The sequence below is a fragment of the Hypanus sabinus genome, chromosome 3 (genome assembly GCF_030144855.1).
Source record: "Hypanus sabinus isolate sHypSab1 chromosome 3, sHypSab1.hap1, whole genome shotgun sequence".
NCBI lineage: Eukaryota > Metazoa > Chordata > Chondrichthyes > Myliobatiformes > Dasyatidae > Hypanus > Hypanus sabinus.
Genome location: NC_082708.1, coordinates 49,412,738 through 49,431,664, shown reverse-complemented (window position 1 = coordinate 49,431,664; position 18,927 = coordinate 49,412,738). Strand labels below are relative to the sequence as shown.

The window sequence follows — 18,927 nt, the reverse complement described above, 5'->3', positions numbered from 1 at the left end:
CGGGGTAATTTTAAAGATGTGAGGGGCTGGCTTTTTTTATACAGAGAGTAGTGGGTGCCTGGGTGGTGGTAGGGGCATGTACATTAGAGACTTTTAAGAGACGTTTAGATAGACAAATGAATGTGAGGAAAATGGATGTTGTGTAGGCAGAAGAGATTAGATAGCCATTTAATTATTGATTTAATTGGTTTGGCACAACTTTGTGGGCTAAAAGGCTTGTTCCTGTGCTGTACTGTTCTATGTAAAGTCAATGGCCAAAGTGAAAATGAAGCAGATCACGGGGTAAAGCTGGTATTTGCCTCAAGGTGTGCTTTCTAACTGTGATATCAAGTAATTCTGGAAAAGAAACATAAGAATGGAAATTCCCCAAGTGTTGTTTTTCAAAATTCACCCAGTGGCTGGTTGTAGTCAGGTGGGATAATCTATAACAGAATGCTACAGCGGAGAAACAGGGAACTCGTGTGTTTCCAGTGTGGAAAGAGTGGTTGGTGGGAGTAGTGTGGCACGAAGTAGTATTTACAAAGAGATGAATTATGTTCAGAGCAGAACTATCATGAGGAGGATAGAATATGGTTGATAGCCTTGGGTAGTAATTTAAGGGAAATGGAAGTAACAGACACATCACAGGTCATTTATAGTTAAGACTGCAGTGTCAGAATGAAACAGTCTTAGCCCAGATATAAAGCCATAATAACATTTACCTTACATATCATTCCTTATCATTTTTTATGCTTGATTTCTCTAAATTCAAAGTTTGCTCAAATGGTATGCACCCAATTAAAGATAATAGTAAAAGATGCTATGGTAACACAACGTATGTTTAAAGAACTATTTATGGTATTTAGGGGTTCTTACAGAGCAGCTCGCAGCTTAAAGTTTGATGAATGCAGCCAAGAGCTAACGGTCTCCAGCTTGAGCAGCAAAAGCAGAGAAGAAACGGGGATCAGTTTACAGGTACATAAATGGCCCTTCCCTCTTTTCTGCAGAAAATTTTCCAGCAAGAACTTCATCACCTATATTTCATTTTCCACTGTAGCAGTGGAATCTATGAATAATTGATTGATTTGAGTCACAGAACACTGCAACACAGAAACAGGCCCTTTGGCCTATCTAGACTGTGCTGAACCATTAATCTACCTAGTCCCATCGACCTGCACGCGGACCATAGCCCCTCATATCCCTCCCATCCATGTACCTTTCCAAATTTCTTTTAAATGTTGAAATCAACCCCATATCCACCACTTGTGTTGGCAGCTCGACCACACCCTCACCACCGTCTAGGTGAAGAAATTCCCCCCTCATGTTCCCCTTAATCATTTTACCTTTCATCCTTAATTATGACCTCTAGTTGATGTCTCACCCAACCTCAGTGGAAAAAGCTTGCTTGCATTTACCCTACCTATACTCTTCATAATTTCATATATTCTTATCAGACCTCCCTGCAACCTTCTAAGTTCTAGGAAATAAAGTCCTAACCTATTCATTCTTCCCCTATAACTAAGATCCTCAAGTCCTGGCAACATCCTTGTAAATTTTCTCTGCACTCTTTCAATCTTATTTACTTCTTTCCTGTGTTTAGGTTACCAAAACTGCATGCAATACTCCAAATTAGGCCTCACCAATTGCTTTTACATTTTCAACCTATCATCCCAGCTCGTGTCCTCAATATATTGATTTATGAAGGCCAATATGCTAAGATATCTCTTTACTACCCTTTCAACCTGTGACACTATCTGCAAGGATTAATGGATCTGTATTCCATGATCCCTCTGCTCTACTCCACTCCTTAGTGCCCTAACATTTAAGATGTAGGTCCTACCCTGATTTGTCCTCCCAAAGTGCAACACTCACATTTGTCTGCATTAACTTCCATCTGCCATTTTTCAGCCCATTTTTCCAGCTCATCCAGATCTCGCTGCAAGCTTTGATAGCCTTCCTCCTTGTCTACTGCATCCCTTATCTTGGTGTCATCTGTAAATTTGCTCGTATAGTTTACCACATTATCTTCCAGATCATCAATACTGTAGATGACAAACAACAATGGACTCAGCACCAATCCCTACAGCACACCACTAGTACGGTTAGAGAGGCAACCATCTACTACCACTCTCTGGCTTTTTCTACAAAGCCAATGTCTAATCCAGTTTACTACCTCATCATGAATGGCAAATGACTAGACCTTCTTGACAACTTTTTCAAAAAACTCTATTAGATTCTGTGGTACGACTTACGATGCACAAAGCATCGTTGACTAACCCTAATCAATCCCTGTCTATCCAAATACTTAATTATCTTGTCCCTAAGAATACTTTCCAATGACTTTCCCACAAATGATGTCAGGCTCATCAAACTATCATTTCCTGGCTTATTCTTAGAGCCTTTCTTAACAACAAAACAACATTACCTATCCTTCAATCCTCACTTATGTTTCAGGTGTTTTAAATATCTCTGCTAGGGCCCCTGCAGTTTCTACACTGACCTCCCACAAAGTCCGAGGGAACAGCTTGTCAGGCCCTAGGAATTTATTCACCCTAACTTGCCTCAAGACAGCAAACACCTTTTCCTCTGTATTCTGTATGGGGTCCATGAAGTCAGTGCTGTTTGACCTCATTTCTGTAGATTCTGGTCTGTTTCCAGATTAAATACAGATACAAAAAAATCAATTTAAAATCTCCTCCATTTCTTTCAGCTCTGCCCATAGATTACCACTCAGATCTTCCAGAGGACCAATTTTGACCTTTCTATCCTTTTGCTCTTAATATATCTGTAGAAACTCTTAGGAGTCTCCTTCACCTTATACACTAGAGCAACCTCATGTCTTCTTTCAGCCCTCCTGATTTCCTTCTTAAGTGTTCTCTTGCAATTCTCATACTCTTTTCATACTGTTCCCTGCCTGTGTATACTTGTTATGCATCTCCTTACTTTTCTTAACCAGGGCCTCACTATCTCTTGAAAACCAAGGTTCCCTAAACCTGTTATCTTTACCTGTTATTCTGACAGGCATGTCCAAGGTTTGTACTCTCAAAATTTCACTTTTGAAGGCCTTCCATTTACCAAGGACACCTTTGCCAGAAAACAATCTATCCCAATCCACACTTACCAGACAAACACGAGGAAATCTGCAGATGCTGGAAATTCAAGCAACCCACACAAAATGCTGGTGGAACACAGCAGGCCAGGCAGCATCTATAGGGAGAAGCACTGTAGATGTTTCGGGCGGAGACCCTTCATCAGGACTAACTCACGCTGTCAACGTTTCGGGCCGAGACCCTTCGTCAGAACTAACGAAGGGTCTCGGCCCGAAACGTCGACAGTGCTTCTCCCTATAGATGCTGCCTGGCCTGCTGCATTCCACCAGCATTTTATATGTGTTGCCACACTTACTAGAGATCTTTCTGTTACCATCAACTTTCTCCAATTTAGAATCTCAACCTGAGGACCAGGCCAATCCTTTTCCATAATTACCTAGAATCTAATGACATTATGATCACTAGATTCAAATTGTTCCTCTACATAAACCTCTGTGACCTGCCCTGTCTCATTCCCTAATAAGAAATCTAGTATTGCACTCTCTCTAGTTGGGACCAATATACTGATTAAGGAAATTTCCTTGAACATATTTGACAAGTTTTTTTTGTCCAGCCCTTTTATAATATGGAAATCCTTATCATTATGTGGAAGGAAAAGCACCCTACTATTACAGCCTTGTGTTTCTTGCAACAGTCTGTGATCTCTCTACCAATTTGCTCTTCTAAATCCCGTGGACTGTTGAGTTATCTATAATATAATCCCATTAATGTGGTTATCTCTTTCTTATTTTTCAGTTCGACCCATATAGCCATAATAAATGAGCTCTGCTGTCTGTTCTGAGGACTGCCTTGACATTTTCTGTTACTGGTAATGCCACCCCTCACCTTTTAATCCCTCCTACACTTCCATGTCTAAAACAACGGAACATTGATCTGACAGTCCTGCCCCTCCTACAACCAAGTTTCACTAACAGCTACAATGTTATAATTCCACATGCTGATCCGTGCCCTAAGTTCAAACCGCCTTTCCTACGGTACTCCTTGCATTGAAATAAACGCAGCTCAGAACATTAGTCCCACCATGCTCAACCACTTGATTGCTGACCTTGTAGGTAGGCTTAACAACATCTGTCTCCACCACTTCTCCACTGTCTGTTCTGGCTCTTTGGTTTCCATCTGCCTGCAAGTCTAGTTTAAACCTCCACCCCTCATGCAGCAACAGTAATCCTTCCCAGTAGGATATTAGTTCTCCTCCAGTTCAGATGAAAACCATCCCTTCTGTACAGATCCCATGATCCAAAAATCCAAAACCCTCCCCCCTGTACCAACTCCTTAGCCATGAATTAAACTGTATGATCTTCGTATTTCTGGCTTCATTAGCACATGGAAAGGGTAGCAGTCTTGAGATCCCAACCCTGGAGGTCCTGACCTTTAACTTAGCAGCTAATTCTCTGAACTCATTTTGCCGGACCTTTTTACCCATCCTACCCATGTCATTGGTACCGACAGAACCAGGACCACTGCTCAGAGTTAATCATCAAAGTATATATAATATATACAGCCTTGAGATTTGTCTCCTTACAGGCAGCCATAAATCAAAAAAAATCAATACAGCCCATTAAAAAAAGACCAGAAAACACCCAATGTGCCAAAAAAGACCAAATCATGCAAACAATAGAAAATAAGCAAATAACAGTCACAACTAAAGTTCCTGAAAGTGAGTTCGCGGCCATGAAGCTGGTCATCTCTGCAGCTAGTTCAGGAGCCCATTAATTGCAGACCACACCCTCAGTTCAGTGCAGAGTTGAGTATAACTCACAGAGCAGTGAGCTGAACACCAGCCGGTCCCTTGCCTCCAGCTCCATTACCCTGGCCCAGTGCTTAAATTGGACTCAATCCTCACTCTCAGACCCGGGTCCCACAACCTCAATTCAACCCATGCTCAACCTTTCCAATCTGGCACGACACTTAAGTTAGTCAAACATCAGCTCATTGCTCATTCTCAGGCCTGGGCCCCAATTCTGCCTCACCTCAGCCTCACCTTCAAGTCCACTTCAGCAACAGCTAAATATTAGCATGTTCCCCGCTCTCCGGCCCGGGCCTTGCTGCCTCTATTTGGCCCATACACACCATAACCATCCATTTAAGACGCTAACGCTTATCCTCCCTTTTAAGAACACTGTGGACTCAATCTGAGGTGGGCCTGACCCTGGCACCCACCCGGAAGGCAACAAATGATTCAGGAATTCTCGTTCTCATCCATAGAACTCACTTTCTGTTCCCCTGACTAATGAATCCCTTATCACAACAGCTCCCTTCTTCACAATGAACACTCCACTTACACCTCCCTTCTGTTTAAAAATAAAACTCCTGCCCTGCAAGATGTTGCTCTTTCACTCGCTTCTTTAAAACAGTGACAGATGCAGTAATGCCGTGATTGAGTGAATGCAAATATGTAAACAAGAATTCACAATCCCTTGTCACAGTTATTGTATCCCATTAATCTAAACCTATCATGACTACAGCGAGAATTATGTTTGACTGATCGTTGCACCTTGTACATGTAACTAAAATCCAATGATCAATATGTATCTGCTTTTTGATTTCTCCCTATGCCTCCCTGAAACTCTCCAGCTCTTCCTCCCATTGCTTCCAACCTGATTCTCCTGGTTCTTTGTTCCCCTTCACAGTTTTGGAGCAGTCCTTCCCATTAACAAGATGTATTGAACACTAAGGCAACACGAGTAAATCTACAGATGCTGGAAATAAATAAAAAAACACAAAATACTGGCAAATTACCTCCTCCGATAGATGCTGTCTGGCCTGCTGAGTTCTGCCAGCATTTTGTGTATTGAACACTACCTCGTTATTCCTTTTATTTTTGCATGATTTATTTAGTTTATATTTTACAATAATTTTGTTTATTGAGACACAGCACAGTATAACCCTTCCAGCCCTTGAAGCTGCGTTGCCTAGCAATTCCCCAATTTAGTCCTAGCCTAATCAGTCGACAATTTACAATGACCAATTAACCTACCAAACAGTACATTTTAGGACTGTGGGAGAACACCCACGCAGTCATGGCGAGAACATACAAACTCCTCACAGGCAGCGGTGGGGCGACTTGAACTGTACTGTTGCCACAAAAATTAAATTTCGCATCATATAAAAATCAGTGATAATATAACTGATTCTGAGGCTTCAGCACTAGGGCGTACCATTAGGTAACACTTCAGTCAGGTAGTCTTTTAACTTTCTGAACCTTTAAATAAACAAAGGAAAATAAGGGCAATCTGTGGAAGGTCAAAACACTTCAGGAAGTCGCATCACTGCATCAGAGAAAGTAAGAGCTTAAAGATACTGTTCATGGTGAAACTATTATGTTTTCCAACAGGAGTTGCTGATTGAGGTCTACAGAAGTATCGGAGAACCTGATAGTTTGTATGGTTGTGGTGGAGGGAAGATGTTACACCCGCTTGCTAGGTAAAATCTGATTTACTTGATATTACTTACTATGAATGACTGATTTTGTTACATTCTATATTCATTCTCCCATTTCTCTTGATTGTTTAGCACTCCTACCACTCTCACTAGGTTGTGCTACTTGTATGCAGCAGTTACAATCAGCAAAACTTCACTTAGCCATAGCTGCCTGTTGTTTGTTTGATTTGGTATCAATAAGTTGACTGCCAGAAGCCTAAGGTTGAGGGCCATCAGAGCACAGGTGTTGAACTACCGTATACTGACTATGATTACAATGTGTTATAGGTCCAAGGATGAAGGTAGGTAAGTTGTGTACCTAAGCGTAATGCTGTACTACTTGGACCATGACAGGACTAGATGCCCCAGTTTCCCTGCAGTGATCCAAAAGGAGCGTAAGATAGTGAATGAACCAAGATCACCTTATGTAGAAATCATGTCAAAGGTATGGGGGGAACCAAGACCAGAAAACCAGGGTGTACCTTATCAAATTTCTGCATCGATATGAACCTTCACAAAAGTTATTATTGTGTTTTCTTGGGAGGCATTTTTTTTACTTGAATAACGCTGAATGAAAGCACCGTGTGATTGAATTTCTAGACATACGTTTCACCATCTGTCAGGCAGGCTATCCACACTAATCCAAAGCACCATTTGAAAATCAGCCAGTACTCTAGCCATTTTTTTTTACAGTGTAGCATTGAGGTGAAAAATGAAAATAGTTGATAGACTATCCAAACTTTCATGTAATATATACTTTCTTATCCAAACTTTCATGTAATATATACTTCTTATACTTACCTCAAAGAAGTATATATTACATGAAAGTTTGGAAAGAGAGGATGGGACAAAAGAGGCAGATATTGGAATCTGAAGCAAAAAAACAGTATGTTGTAGAACTCAGTGGATCTAGCAGCATCTATGGAGGCAAAAGGTGCAAGTCTATGTTTTGTGTCAAGATCCTGCATCAGAACTGAGAGGGAAGTGGGGACAAAGGCATGAAATTGCTTAATACTGGATTATAGATATAAATCTTCAGCAGTGTTAATTTGATTGGTAAATAGCCTTTCTTGTGTTTCACACTGGTGGAAATTACAGGGTTACAGCAATGTCCTTTGAATGCAGTTGTGCACTGGATATCCTAATCACAACTGAGCTTGTTGTCAACAAAACTTCCTAATTGTTGCATGCTTCAATTCAAAAGATCGTGTGTTGCTACATATGATTTGAGGCAGGCCGCCTTACTAAATCAACCTTCCAGCTTTCACCTAAAACATACAGTATTTCATTAAAAGGTTCAAATATTTATTACAATGTACTGACTAAAATAAACTTGGCAGAAATAATGCAGCAAATGAAGGAAGTGTTGCTGATAATGTTGAGTGGTTTACAAAGCCTTCTCACTACCATTGTTAATTAGATCCACCAGGCATATTTAACTATTCAGTGTGATCACAGTGGTTGTAGCAGTAATTTTAGAAAGGCCTGGTCATGATATATATCCAATATCCAAGACATTGTATATCCATGTTCCAAGAACAGTGATTGTCAGGATCATATATTATGACACCTAATTTAAGGCTGGAGCCAATTTTGTAGATCTTTAACCTATTGCTTTTAGCATTGCTGATCAGAGCATATAGCCTAAGGCAGGGGTCAGCAACCTTTACCACTGAAAGAGCCACTTGGACCCGTTTCCCACAGAAAAGAAAACACTGGGAGCCGCAAAACCCGTTTGACATTTAAAATGAAATAACACTGCTTACAACGTTTTGTTTTGCCTTTATGCTATGTATAAACAAACTATAATGTGTTGCATTTATGAAATTGATGAACTCCTGCAGAGAAAACGAAATTACATTTCTGCATGCAACAAAAACATTTTGAACTCCGAAAAAAAGACGTTGGGTTGAAGGTTACTTTTAAGTAAAATACTCAACGTCTATTTGAGTCCTTCTTGTATTTATGAAAAACGCCAAACTTAAATTTGCCGCCAGCAGCAAACCAAAAATAACGTCAGCCAGCTGTCAACCTGAAAAATAAAAGGACTATTTCACTGAACAATGAAAACATATGAATATATGTAAAATAATAGGCAATTAAAATATTTATCATACTTGTTCAGGTTGACTCACACCTGACAATGCAGTCGTATTCAGTAGGGATGGATCGATGCTTAGGGGAGTGACCGAGAAGTATAATGTGTTTTTTTCCTCTCTGAACTCACAGAAGCATTTCCCAAACGATGTTTGCATTGTGATGATTGCAGAATGTAAATACTCCGAATTTATCATGTCGTGACCTTGTTTGAACTCTCTCAAATTGGGGATGTGAGACAATGTGCCTTTCTGTAAATCTCTGGCAAGCAACGTCAACTTGCGCTCGAATGCCAAAACATCCTCCAACATGTGCAGGGCTGTACGTCCTTACCCCGTTGAAGAGCTGTGTTCAGCGTGTTCAGGTGCGCTGTCATGTCTACCATGAAGTGTAACTTTTCCAGCCACTCTGGCTGTTCCAGCTCAGGAAAGTTGAGCCCTTTGCTGCCCAGGAAAGTTTTCACTTCTTCCAGACACGCGACAAAGCGTTTCAGCACCTCCCCTCTGGACAGCCAGCGATAAAAACACGTTGTAGCGGTGTGCTACACGCAGTCAGTAAACTGCAGTCAAAGATAGCTTTATTCGAACTAAACAGCCTTGCTTTTAAGCCTCCCTCAATCCCCCATGGGTGCGGATGCTGCAAAAGACACGTACTCACAAACCCCCGTAGGCTATCTCCCTTAGCCTGAACGCTGGCTAATTGTGAGCCGGTTCGGATGTGTCAGGAAATGGGTCGCCACAACGTCTTATTTAGATTGTACAAGATCACCATAATTTTCAAATTTAGATTTACATTTCAAAAACTAACAAACTAACATAAAATACATTTTAATTAAATACTGACCATGTAGCGGTGTGCTACACGCAGCGCTAAAATTACGACACGGAGTCGGTAACTGCAGTCGAAGGAAAAAACTTTATTCGAAATCTTCAGCCTCACTTTTAAGCCTCCCTCAACCTGCCCCCCATGGCGCAGAGGCTCCAAAGCTCTGTGCTCGCAAACCCCCGTAGGCTATCTAATTGTGAGTCGGTTCGGATGTGCCAGGAAAAGGGTCACCACAACCAATTATTTCCCAAAGCAACAGGGAGCCGCAGCACAGACGTAAAAGAGCCACATGTGGCTCCGGAGCCGCGGGTTGCCGACCCCCGGCCTAAGGGGATAACAGAACAGTCTGCTTCAAACTTTTTCATAAGCCTGAAGGAACACTTTCTGCAGCTTTATCATTCATTCCTTTGTGTACCATGCTAACCTGTTGATGAGTTACGCTTGATCTCAAGTAATGGAACAAGGAATTTCTTGTATTTACAATGAATGCTACAACTTAGCATTTCTTAATGTTATGTATTATGTACATTTGTATGTAGAAGCTAATTTCACTGTTATAGGTGACTTGATGGGAATCTTCAAGATTTTAATTGTTTTTTCATTGAATTAATTGGAGGGAGAGGGGGAATAATAAAATAAATTAAATCACAAGACCAGCAGAGGACATAATAAAAACATTACTTAGAGGTGGTTGTAGAGGAACTCTAATTATACAGTGGAATAATGGAAAATAGATATATAGTTGGAGAAAAACAGGAAGATTGAAATGGATTTATAAAACTATGAGAATAGCATTGTCTTAATTGTATATGCAGTAGACAATTTATCACAACTAATTTCAGAAGAAAGTAATCCTACTTTGTTTGCTATTCACATTATTAACTTAATCTTTTGCTCTTCAATGTAACAGAGTTCGAACATATGAGCATGAAGTGCTGTGGGATAAGGCTCTTGTAACATATGACATTGAAAAGAACCTTCCTGTCTCTACACGTCAAGCTGGTATTGTCCAGGTAGTGTTCATCTCATATGGGTCTTAAAATTAGTGCTAAACATGCACTATATTACTGTAACCATGATAATTGCTTGGCTCAGAATATGAAAAGTCATAAATTTACCTGCAGGTTTTTCATTCAGAAAACCCGCAGAAAATTTTAGGGAACATTTCTAAGACCATCCATTCTGTGATATTGGGTATAGCTTTCACAGTTTGAATAATTTCATAATAATTTATTCAATAATCATTACCAAACTAAAACAAAACACTTCCAGACTAGTTACTCTTTCAATTTTCTCCTCATCAGCAACAAAAGATTAAAGTCCTCACTCTGAGAGTTAGAAAAAAGATGAGAAAAGAAAGGTGAGCATTTACATAGAGTCTTCTTTATTCTCAGAATAATCAAACCACTTTAGAGCCAATAACAGAGTACTTTTTAAAATGTAATCACTGGTGAAAACAGCACCCAATTTATGCACAGGTTCGTGACAACCATTTAATCTGTTTTAGCAAGAGATTGTAGATTAAGATAACATTATACACTTTTACCCCTTCTCTAATGTGACTTCCTCATCTAAACTTGGTCTACTTGAGGGTTACAGACTAGCGAGTGGGTGGCAGCACACTTAAAAAGCTGTCATAAAAAATGAAAGCTATATCAATAGAAAAAGAGAAAGGATTGGCACAGTAGAGAAGCCTTAAGTGTAACACTATTACAGCACCAGCGGCCCGGGTTCAGCTCCACTGTTGTCGGTTTCCTCCAGGTGTTTCAGTTTCCTTCCACCTGCCAAAAACATGGGTTAGTATGGTTAATTGGTCTCATGGATGTAATTGGCCAGTGTAGGTTTGTTGGTCTGGAAGGGCCTTTTATAGTGCTGAATTTTTAAATTAAAAAAAACATTGGTCATGTCTTTGGAGGTAATTACCCTGCTAAAGGATGTTTAGAATGCCAGAAAAGAATGCAAAGAAAATACTTTGATTTATCTTCTCATCCAGAAAGTAACATCTCCAGTGTAAGACTCTATTTGACTGTCAGTCTAGGTTTTAGTGTTCAAATCTCTGGAAAAGAAGAAATATCCTGGCATTCTGATATTCTTCATCTATTAGATGAGATTTTGAGAATCCTACGTCACCAGGTTGTGCTTGGCCTTTGAAGACAGCTGGAAGTGGCAGAGGGATATTATTCTGACTCGAGGTCTCTGACTAGTGATGCTCTGCAAGAATCAGTGCTGGGACCTGTGTTGTTTGTGATAAATTAGACAACAATGTAGATGGGCTGATTAAGTCTGATGTAGGTCCAAGGCTCACTGAAAGTGAAAACTAGGAGAGGTAGATGCCTGGAACATGCCACTAGAGAAGTGCTGGAGGCAGATCCAAAGTAACATTTAAGAAGCATTATTTAGACAGTGAGGGAATGGAGGGATATGGATCACATGCAAGTGGATGAATATGGTGTTGACAGGAGGTCTGCTTTTCTTCTCCTATCTCATATATTTCTGTTTAAAATGTTCAGAGTTATTATAATTATGAATCTGTGTTTGTTTATTTTAGGCTTTGCAAAACTTTGGACTATGCCATATACTGACTACATATCTAAAGGGACTTGAAGTTGAAAACACAGAATGGTGTGAGGAATTGCAGGAAATTCGTTTCCAGGCAGCCTGGAGAAATATGCAGTGGGATCATATCCCTCCAAGCAAGTAAATGCAAAGTTTCCTGCTACAAATAAACTGAATTATGCTCTTCTTTATGTAAAATGTTTGGTTTATTAAAATTGTGCCTTAATCATCATTTTCTGTGGTAAATATAGATTTTAGACTTCAAACCAGCCAAAACCCTTCTAAAATTATTTGGTAATCACCAAACTCACTTTTAATTACAAAATGCATACATAATTCACTTTAATTAAGTCAGTTATCACTCAAACAGAAACCCATTACATTGTGTTTGTTAGGTTCTGAATTTCATCAACTTATATTACAGCAACTAAAAGTGCATCAAAAAGAGATGATTGGAGATACCTTCCAGTACTTGATATAGAATGGTATAGCTATAGTCAGAATTTGTAACTTAAACTTGGTCTTCAGACCAAATTTTATGGCTTTTACCAGTGACAAAACCATTGATAGTTGCCATTTCTCACAAGTAGACAGAATTGTATTTTTGATCCAGTATATTGGGATGACACAGCGGCGTAGCAGTTAGCACAATGTTATTACAGTCCAGTGCATCAGAGTTTGGAGTTCAATTCTGCCATCCTCTGTAAATAACTTTGTATGTTCTTCCTGTATGCAACAAGCTTTCCTCCTGGTGCTTCAGTTACCTTCCATAGTCCAAAGATGTACCGGTTAGTAGGTTAATTCGTCATTGTAAATAGTTTTGTGATTTGGCTTGGGTTAAATCGATGGGTTGTTGGACAGCACGGCTCAGCAGGCCAGAAGAGTCTGTTCCACACTGTATCTCTAAATATATTTGGATTTCCACAAGGAGTTCCAAGGGTGGCATGCACGATGTTGCTACATAGATTAGGTTTCATAGGATTGGTTCACAAGCAAAATACAGAAAGAAAAATAAACTGGGTATATTTACAATAGCAGGATATAGTTATGAACTACCTGAGAATTCATGTGTACACTTCAGCTCTTTGCAATTTGTATCAAGCAAATAATTAAGGAGTCAAAAGTCAAATGTCTGTGATGATTTAAAATGAGATGGAAGCAGCAAAGACTATCTTATGGGTTAAACAGGAAGGATACTGATGGAGTACAATTTAGATAAGCATGGAACTATCCAATAAGAAGATTGTGTTGTAAGAAGGGTTAAGTAAATGTTGATGTTCATTCAAATTTAGGAGTCCCTGTGCACAAATGACAAAAATTAACAAGTAATAGCAAGCTATTTGGAAGACAGATATTATGCTACATTTTCTACTTTATTTTTCGTACTTTGGTGTTCCTCTGTTTTTCCTTTCTCTTCCTAATTTATTTATTTTCCAGAGGCGGGACTTCAGGATTTGGGTATCATGAATCCATGTGCCATGCTTTGCAATCTTTGAAAGATCAAGAGTTTTCTTCGTTCCTCGAGGTTTTGAGGGCTGCCAGGTAATCTTTCAATCAGATGGTTTTTTCCCCCCAAGTTTTTTATCTACTATTGGCATACTGAAGCAAATTTTTATTTTCCTTATCGTTAGAAGTCGTGCAAAACTTGACTGTTACTGAATTCTACTACAACTACTCCTCTCAGCTTTCTTTTATGTGTTAATTGTTGTTCAAGGCTGCCAAGTAAATATTGGAATTAATAATTTTGAATACCAACTTTATGCCAATAGGATAAAAGAAGTTGAAGAATTATGTAGAGGAAGCCTAGAATCTGTTTACTCTCTGTACCCCACACTATGTAGATTGCAAATACTTGAAGAACTGGAAACCATTGGACAGAGACTATGCAGGTATCTAACCATTTTTTCTTAATCTTTTTTTATCATTTATACTGAGAATGATATTTATTCTTTAGGAAGCAGTAAGTCCTAGCTGTATTCGCCAGAGTTAAAGAACCTCACTTATCATTGGGGTTTTAATGTAATGGTTCCTTAGCTACAGAGAGTATAATGTCTGTTAAACCACAGTTCAACAAGGAGTCAACATATTAATGGAAAGGATACAGAGGAAATTCATCAAAAAAGAGCAAAAGGAAATAATGTTTTCTGAACTGATGAAAATAATATTCAGAATCTTTTTGTTTTTGTACGTAGAAGAGCTCAGTGAGTCAGACAGCTTCTGTGTCGGGAAATGGCCATCTTCAGGACCAGAAAACACATTTCCGCTACTCCCCCGCCACCTGCCTATTCTCCCCCTCATCTAAATTCACCCACCAACTCTTGCTCCAACCCTCCTCTACTCTTTGATACTGTTGTTCTCCCTCTTTCCAGTCCTGAGGAAGGGTCTCAGTCTAAAATACCAGCTACCCATTTCCCTTTATAGATGTTGCCTGACCAGCATTTTGGGTGTTGCCCCAGATTTCTGACATCCGCAGTCTCTCTTTTATCTTTATTTTCATATATGATAATTGCTTCATTTTCAGATCTGACCCGGATGATGCATTGAATAAGGTGCACAAAAAATGGCAACAACAACTTCTGCTTCTCAAGGACAGTGACTTTACCTTCCAGGAGCCTATCCTAACCATGAGGACTGTCATTCAAGAACTGCTTATTACAAAAGAAGTGGATGGTCAGAGGAAGAACCTCATTAAAGATGCTCTGACTGAGTATTTGCTTGAAATGGCAAAATTAGCACGAGCAGCAAAAAATTCCCAGGTTCAGCATAATTTGAAGTTATTTTTAGTGGCATTAAGCAATACAAATTGTTAAACTGTTAAGATGATAATAGGTGGACTGTCTTTTTAAATTGAAAGCATTGTGATTTATGTGCATATTTCTGAATTATATCATTGTAACAAGAGAATAGTATGAAGTAAAGTGTTTTTCTATTGAAATCAAGCTGTCTTTAAAATTGTGTTACACTAAATATTTCCATTTATCCAATTAATAAAACTTGTTTACAGCTGGCAGAGAAGGCCATCTTCCAAATCAAGCAACACAATCCAGTTGGGTTTGGTGTTTCTACGTGGCAGTTAGAAGAGGCTCAAGTCTTTTGGGATAAACAGGAACAGAGTCTTTCCCTTGATATTCTCAAACAGATGATTGACAAGCTAGAGGTATGTTCTTTAGTCTGAAATTATCTAACAAAAAGGTTTCAGAATGTTTTAACTGGAACTGGTAAAAATGAATGAAGATGATGTTGACCTAAATATGTATTAAATATTAATCCTTACCACTCCCCTTAAGTTAAGTTAACTTAATATGAGGTGAGTCAGTGCTGAGAAAGGCAAATGCAACGTTAGCATTTATTTCAAGAGGTCTAGTATACAAGAGCAGGGATGTGATGCTGAGGCTTTATAAAGTACTGGTGGGGCCTCACCTTGAGTATTGTGAGCAGTTTTGGGCTCCTCGTCTAAGAAAAGATATGCTGGCATTGGAGAGAGTTCAGAGCAGGTTCACAAGGATGATTCCGAGAATGAAAGGGTTATTATACAAGGAACGTTTGATTGCTCTGGGTATGTACTTGATGGAATTTAGAAGGATGAAGGGGGATCTCAAAGAAACCTTTCAAATGCTGAAAGGCCTAGACAGAGTAGATATGGAAAGGATGTTTCTCATGGTGGGGGAGATTAGGACAAGAGGGCACAGCCTCAGAATAGAGGGTGTTTATTTAAAATTTGTGGAATATGTTAGCACAGGCAGCTGCAGAGGCCAGGTCATTGGGTGTATGATTGGGCAGAGTCGGTTATGTTCTTGATTGGACATGGCATCAAAGGTTATGGGAGAAGGCTGAGGAGGGGGAGAAAAGGATCAGCCATGATTGAATGGCGGAGCAGACTCGATGGGCCAAATGGCCTAATTCTGCTCCAATGTCTTATGATCTTAATAATGACTTATTAGCTTCCAAACCCTTTCAATTCATGTACCACTCCAATAAGCCAGCTCAACAACTGCTGGCAGCTGATTCCATGTAGATACCACCCTTTGTGTAAAAGAGTTGCCCTTCAAGTTCCTCTTAAATTTCTCCCTCTCACCGCAAATGTTGATACCCTCTAGCTCTTGCTACCCCTACTCTGGGAAAAAGACTGAATACATGCACCCTATCTATACCCCGCATGATTTTATGCACCTCTGTATGATCATTCTCAGTGTTCTATGCTCTAAAGAATAAAGATTTTAGCTGCCGATAACTCATTCTCTTAAGTCCTAGCAGTACCCTTGTGTGCTCCTTCCAATTTAATAACATCTTTCCTATAGCAGGGCGACCAAAACTGCACACAACACGTGTGGCCTTATCCACACCCTGTACAACTGCACCATGACCTCCCAACTTTTCTACTCAATACCTTGAGTTATTGAAGGCAGATATGCCAAAAGACTTCTTTTTGTCACCCTGATTACCTGTGACTCCTCTTTCAGTGAGCTATGTATTTGTACTCCAAGTCATTGTTGTGTAGAGAAGGCAAAGATATTCAGAAATATTGAAGTCATATAATAAACCAAGTTGATAGTCCCTGTCATTTGATATTTTCCATGGCATTAAGCGTGTGACCTCAATTTTATAATCCTGATGTTTTATAATTTTCCCACTTACTCTTCTACATTTACCTCCATAGGGAATAAACAACAAAGAATTAGTGCCGCTCTATATTGAATGCCTTAGACTCTGTGGAACCTGGTTGGCAGAAACATGTTTGGAAAGTCCTGGCACCATCATGCAGAAATATTTAGAGAAAGTAAGCGGGGTTAAATGAACAACTTCTTGTGTACTGTGCTGAGCTCTTTGGGAAGCATTAGGCTTTTTACTTTTATTATACAGTATATAGTATAAAGTGTCGAGCCTTGCTCTTAGTTTCCTATTATAAATACCAACATTCGTAACATGAATGTCATAAGTTATTACAATAATAAGACATCTCATTATGTTTGATGTTTCCATTTCTGAATGCAAACTCCTAAGATGTCAATCATCCAAAGGGGCTTCTTTAACCTATTAAATGTGATGTTCAGTGAAATTATTAATCATCTTTGCAGCTTTCTCTACAAATGGACCTGACAGTTTTAAAATAGAATTTAATCATTTTGATGTCAGCTTGTGAAATAGCATGAGTGTTGGACAATTGATGTTTGTTCTTTCAGGCTGTGACTCTTAGCATTGAACATAATAGCTTAGTTCACAGTGGGAAGATAGAGGCATTCTTATCCTTGGCACGATTCTCAGATGCACAGTACCAGAGTATCGACAATTATATGAAGTCATCCGAGTTTGAAAACAAGCGTGCACTTCTCAAGAATGCGAAAGCAGAAATCCATTTGATCAAGGAACATAAATTTCAGGTCAACAGGTAATCGGGTGTAAAACTTCATAATAAAAGTAATTTATGTAAATACTTAACATTATGGTACCATTTATAACCCTCCATGTTTAAACACAACATTATTGCCATTATTGTTTTTGACTATTGCATGCTCTCCAATGATGGGTCATGGTCTCTTCTACGTTACTGAATTGAATTGACTTTATTTCTTACATCCTTCATATACATGAGGAGTAAAAATCTTTATGTTATGTCTCCATCTAAATGTGCAATGTGTAATCATAGTAATCTATAATAAATAGAACAGTCAATGTAATATAGAGTACACTTAAATCAGTGTGGGTTCGTTAGTTTGATGACCTGGTGGGAGAAGCTGTCCTGGAGCCCATTGGGATGGCTTGGGTCCTGGATGGTCCTACGGGCCCTTTTTTACACACCTGTCCTTGTAAATGTCCTGAATCATGGAAAGTTCATAGCTACAGATGCGCTGGGCTGTCCGTACCACTCCGCAGAGTCCTGCAATTAAGAGGGGTACAGTTCCCATACCAGGCAGTGATGCAGCCAGTCAGGATGCTCTCAGTTGTGCCCCTGTAGAAAGTTCTTAGGATTTGGGGACCCATACCAAACTTCCTCAAACATCTTAAGGGAAAGAGGTGCTGTTGTGCCTTTTTCACCACACACAGTTGTACAGACCACTTGAGGTCCTCAGTGATGTAGATGCCGAGGAACTTGAAGCTGTTCACCCTCTCAACCCCAGATGCATTGATGTCTATAGGGGTTAACCCATCTCCATTCTTCCTGTGATCCATAACCAGCTCCTTTGTTTCTGCGACATTGAGGGAGAGATTGTTTTGATGACACTGTGTTAGAGACATGACTTCTTCCTTGTAGGTCACCTCATTATTGTTCGAGATAAGGCCAATCAACATAGTGTCATCGGGAAATTTAATTAGTAAATTGGAGTTGTGGGTGGCGATACAGTCATGGGTATACAGGGAGTAAAGGAGGGGACTCAGTACACAGCCCTGAGGTGCTCCTGTATTGAGAGTCAGAGAGTTGGAGGTGAGGAAGCCCACTCTTTCAACCTGATGGCGGTCTGACAGGAAGTGCAAGATCCAGCTGCACAGGGCTGAGGTCTCTGAGGTTCTTGTCAAGCCTGGATGGAATTATGGTGTTGAATGCTGAACTGTAGCCCAAGTACAGCATTCTCACATATTCTAAACATTTGCATTTTAACACATTGTTCCATCTTCATTTCATTACAAGGTTATTAATTTATTAAAAAGTTGAATGACATTTATAGAAATTGTACTTCTATTGGAACACAGCTGCCCATTAGTTAGTTATATTAAGATTTGTTAACTAATTCAGTGTAAACCATGCTTCCTTTCTGAGTGGTATAGCAACACTATGACCACTTTGCACTACAACAGACTTTTTTCTAGTTCGTGTTCATTCTTCTGCAAATATTTATATGTGTGTATATGACAATAAACTAGACTTTTACTTTTTACTTTTACATTACAAAATAAATTGGAAAAGTTCCATGAACGCTAATAAGTCTGATTCAATATCTATTCT

General features: G+C 39.5%; 1 protein-coding gene across 5 annotated transcripts in view; it reads left to right on the top strand.

Annotated features, from left to right (window-relative positions):
* Positions 1 to 18,927, top strand: part of atm (ATM serine/threonine kinase) — a 179,380-nt gene that overhangs the window by 105,707 nt on the left and 54,746 nt on the right. For 4 of the 5 annotated variants that reach the window (XM_059964267.1, XM_059964266.1, XM_059964269.1 and 1 more), the window contains 10 exons: positions 846 to 954; positions 6,424 to 6,512; positions 10,342 to 10,444; positions 11,980 to 12,128; positions 13,425 to 13,529; positions 13,757 to 13,876; positions 14,509 to 14,743; positions 14,992 to 15,144; positions 16,645 to 16,764; positions 17,168 to 17,373. In XM_059964267.1, coding sequence (XP_059820250.1) covers positions 846 to 954; positions 6,424 to 6,512; positions 10,342 to 10,444; positions 11,980 to 12,128; positions 13,425 to 13,529; positions 13,757 to 13,876; positions 14,509 to 14,743; positions 14,992 to 15,144; positions 16,645 to 16,764; positions 17,168 to 17,373 — 1,389 coding nt within the window. Of the gene's footprint in view, positions 1 to 845; positions 955 to 3,824; positions 3,898 to 6,423; positions 6,513 to 10,341; positions 10,445 to 11,979; positions 12,129 to 13,424; positions 13,530 to 13,756; positions 13,877 to 14,508; positions 14,744 to 14,991; positions 15,145 to 16,644; positions 16,765 to 17,167; positions 17,374 to 18,927 lie in introns of those variants that run through there. The other variant, XM_059964270.1, reaches the window with a different exon arrangement.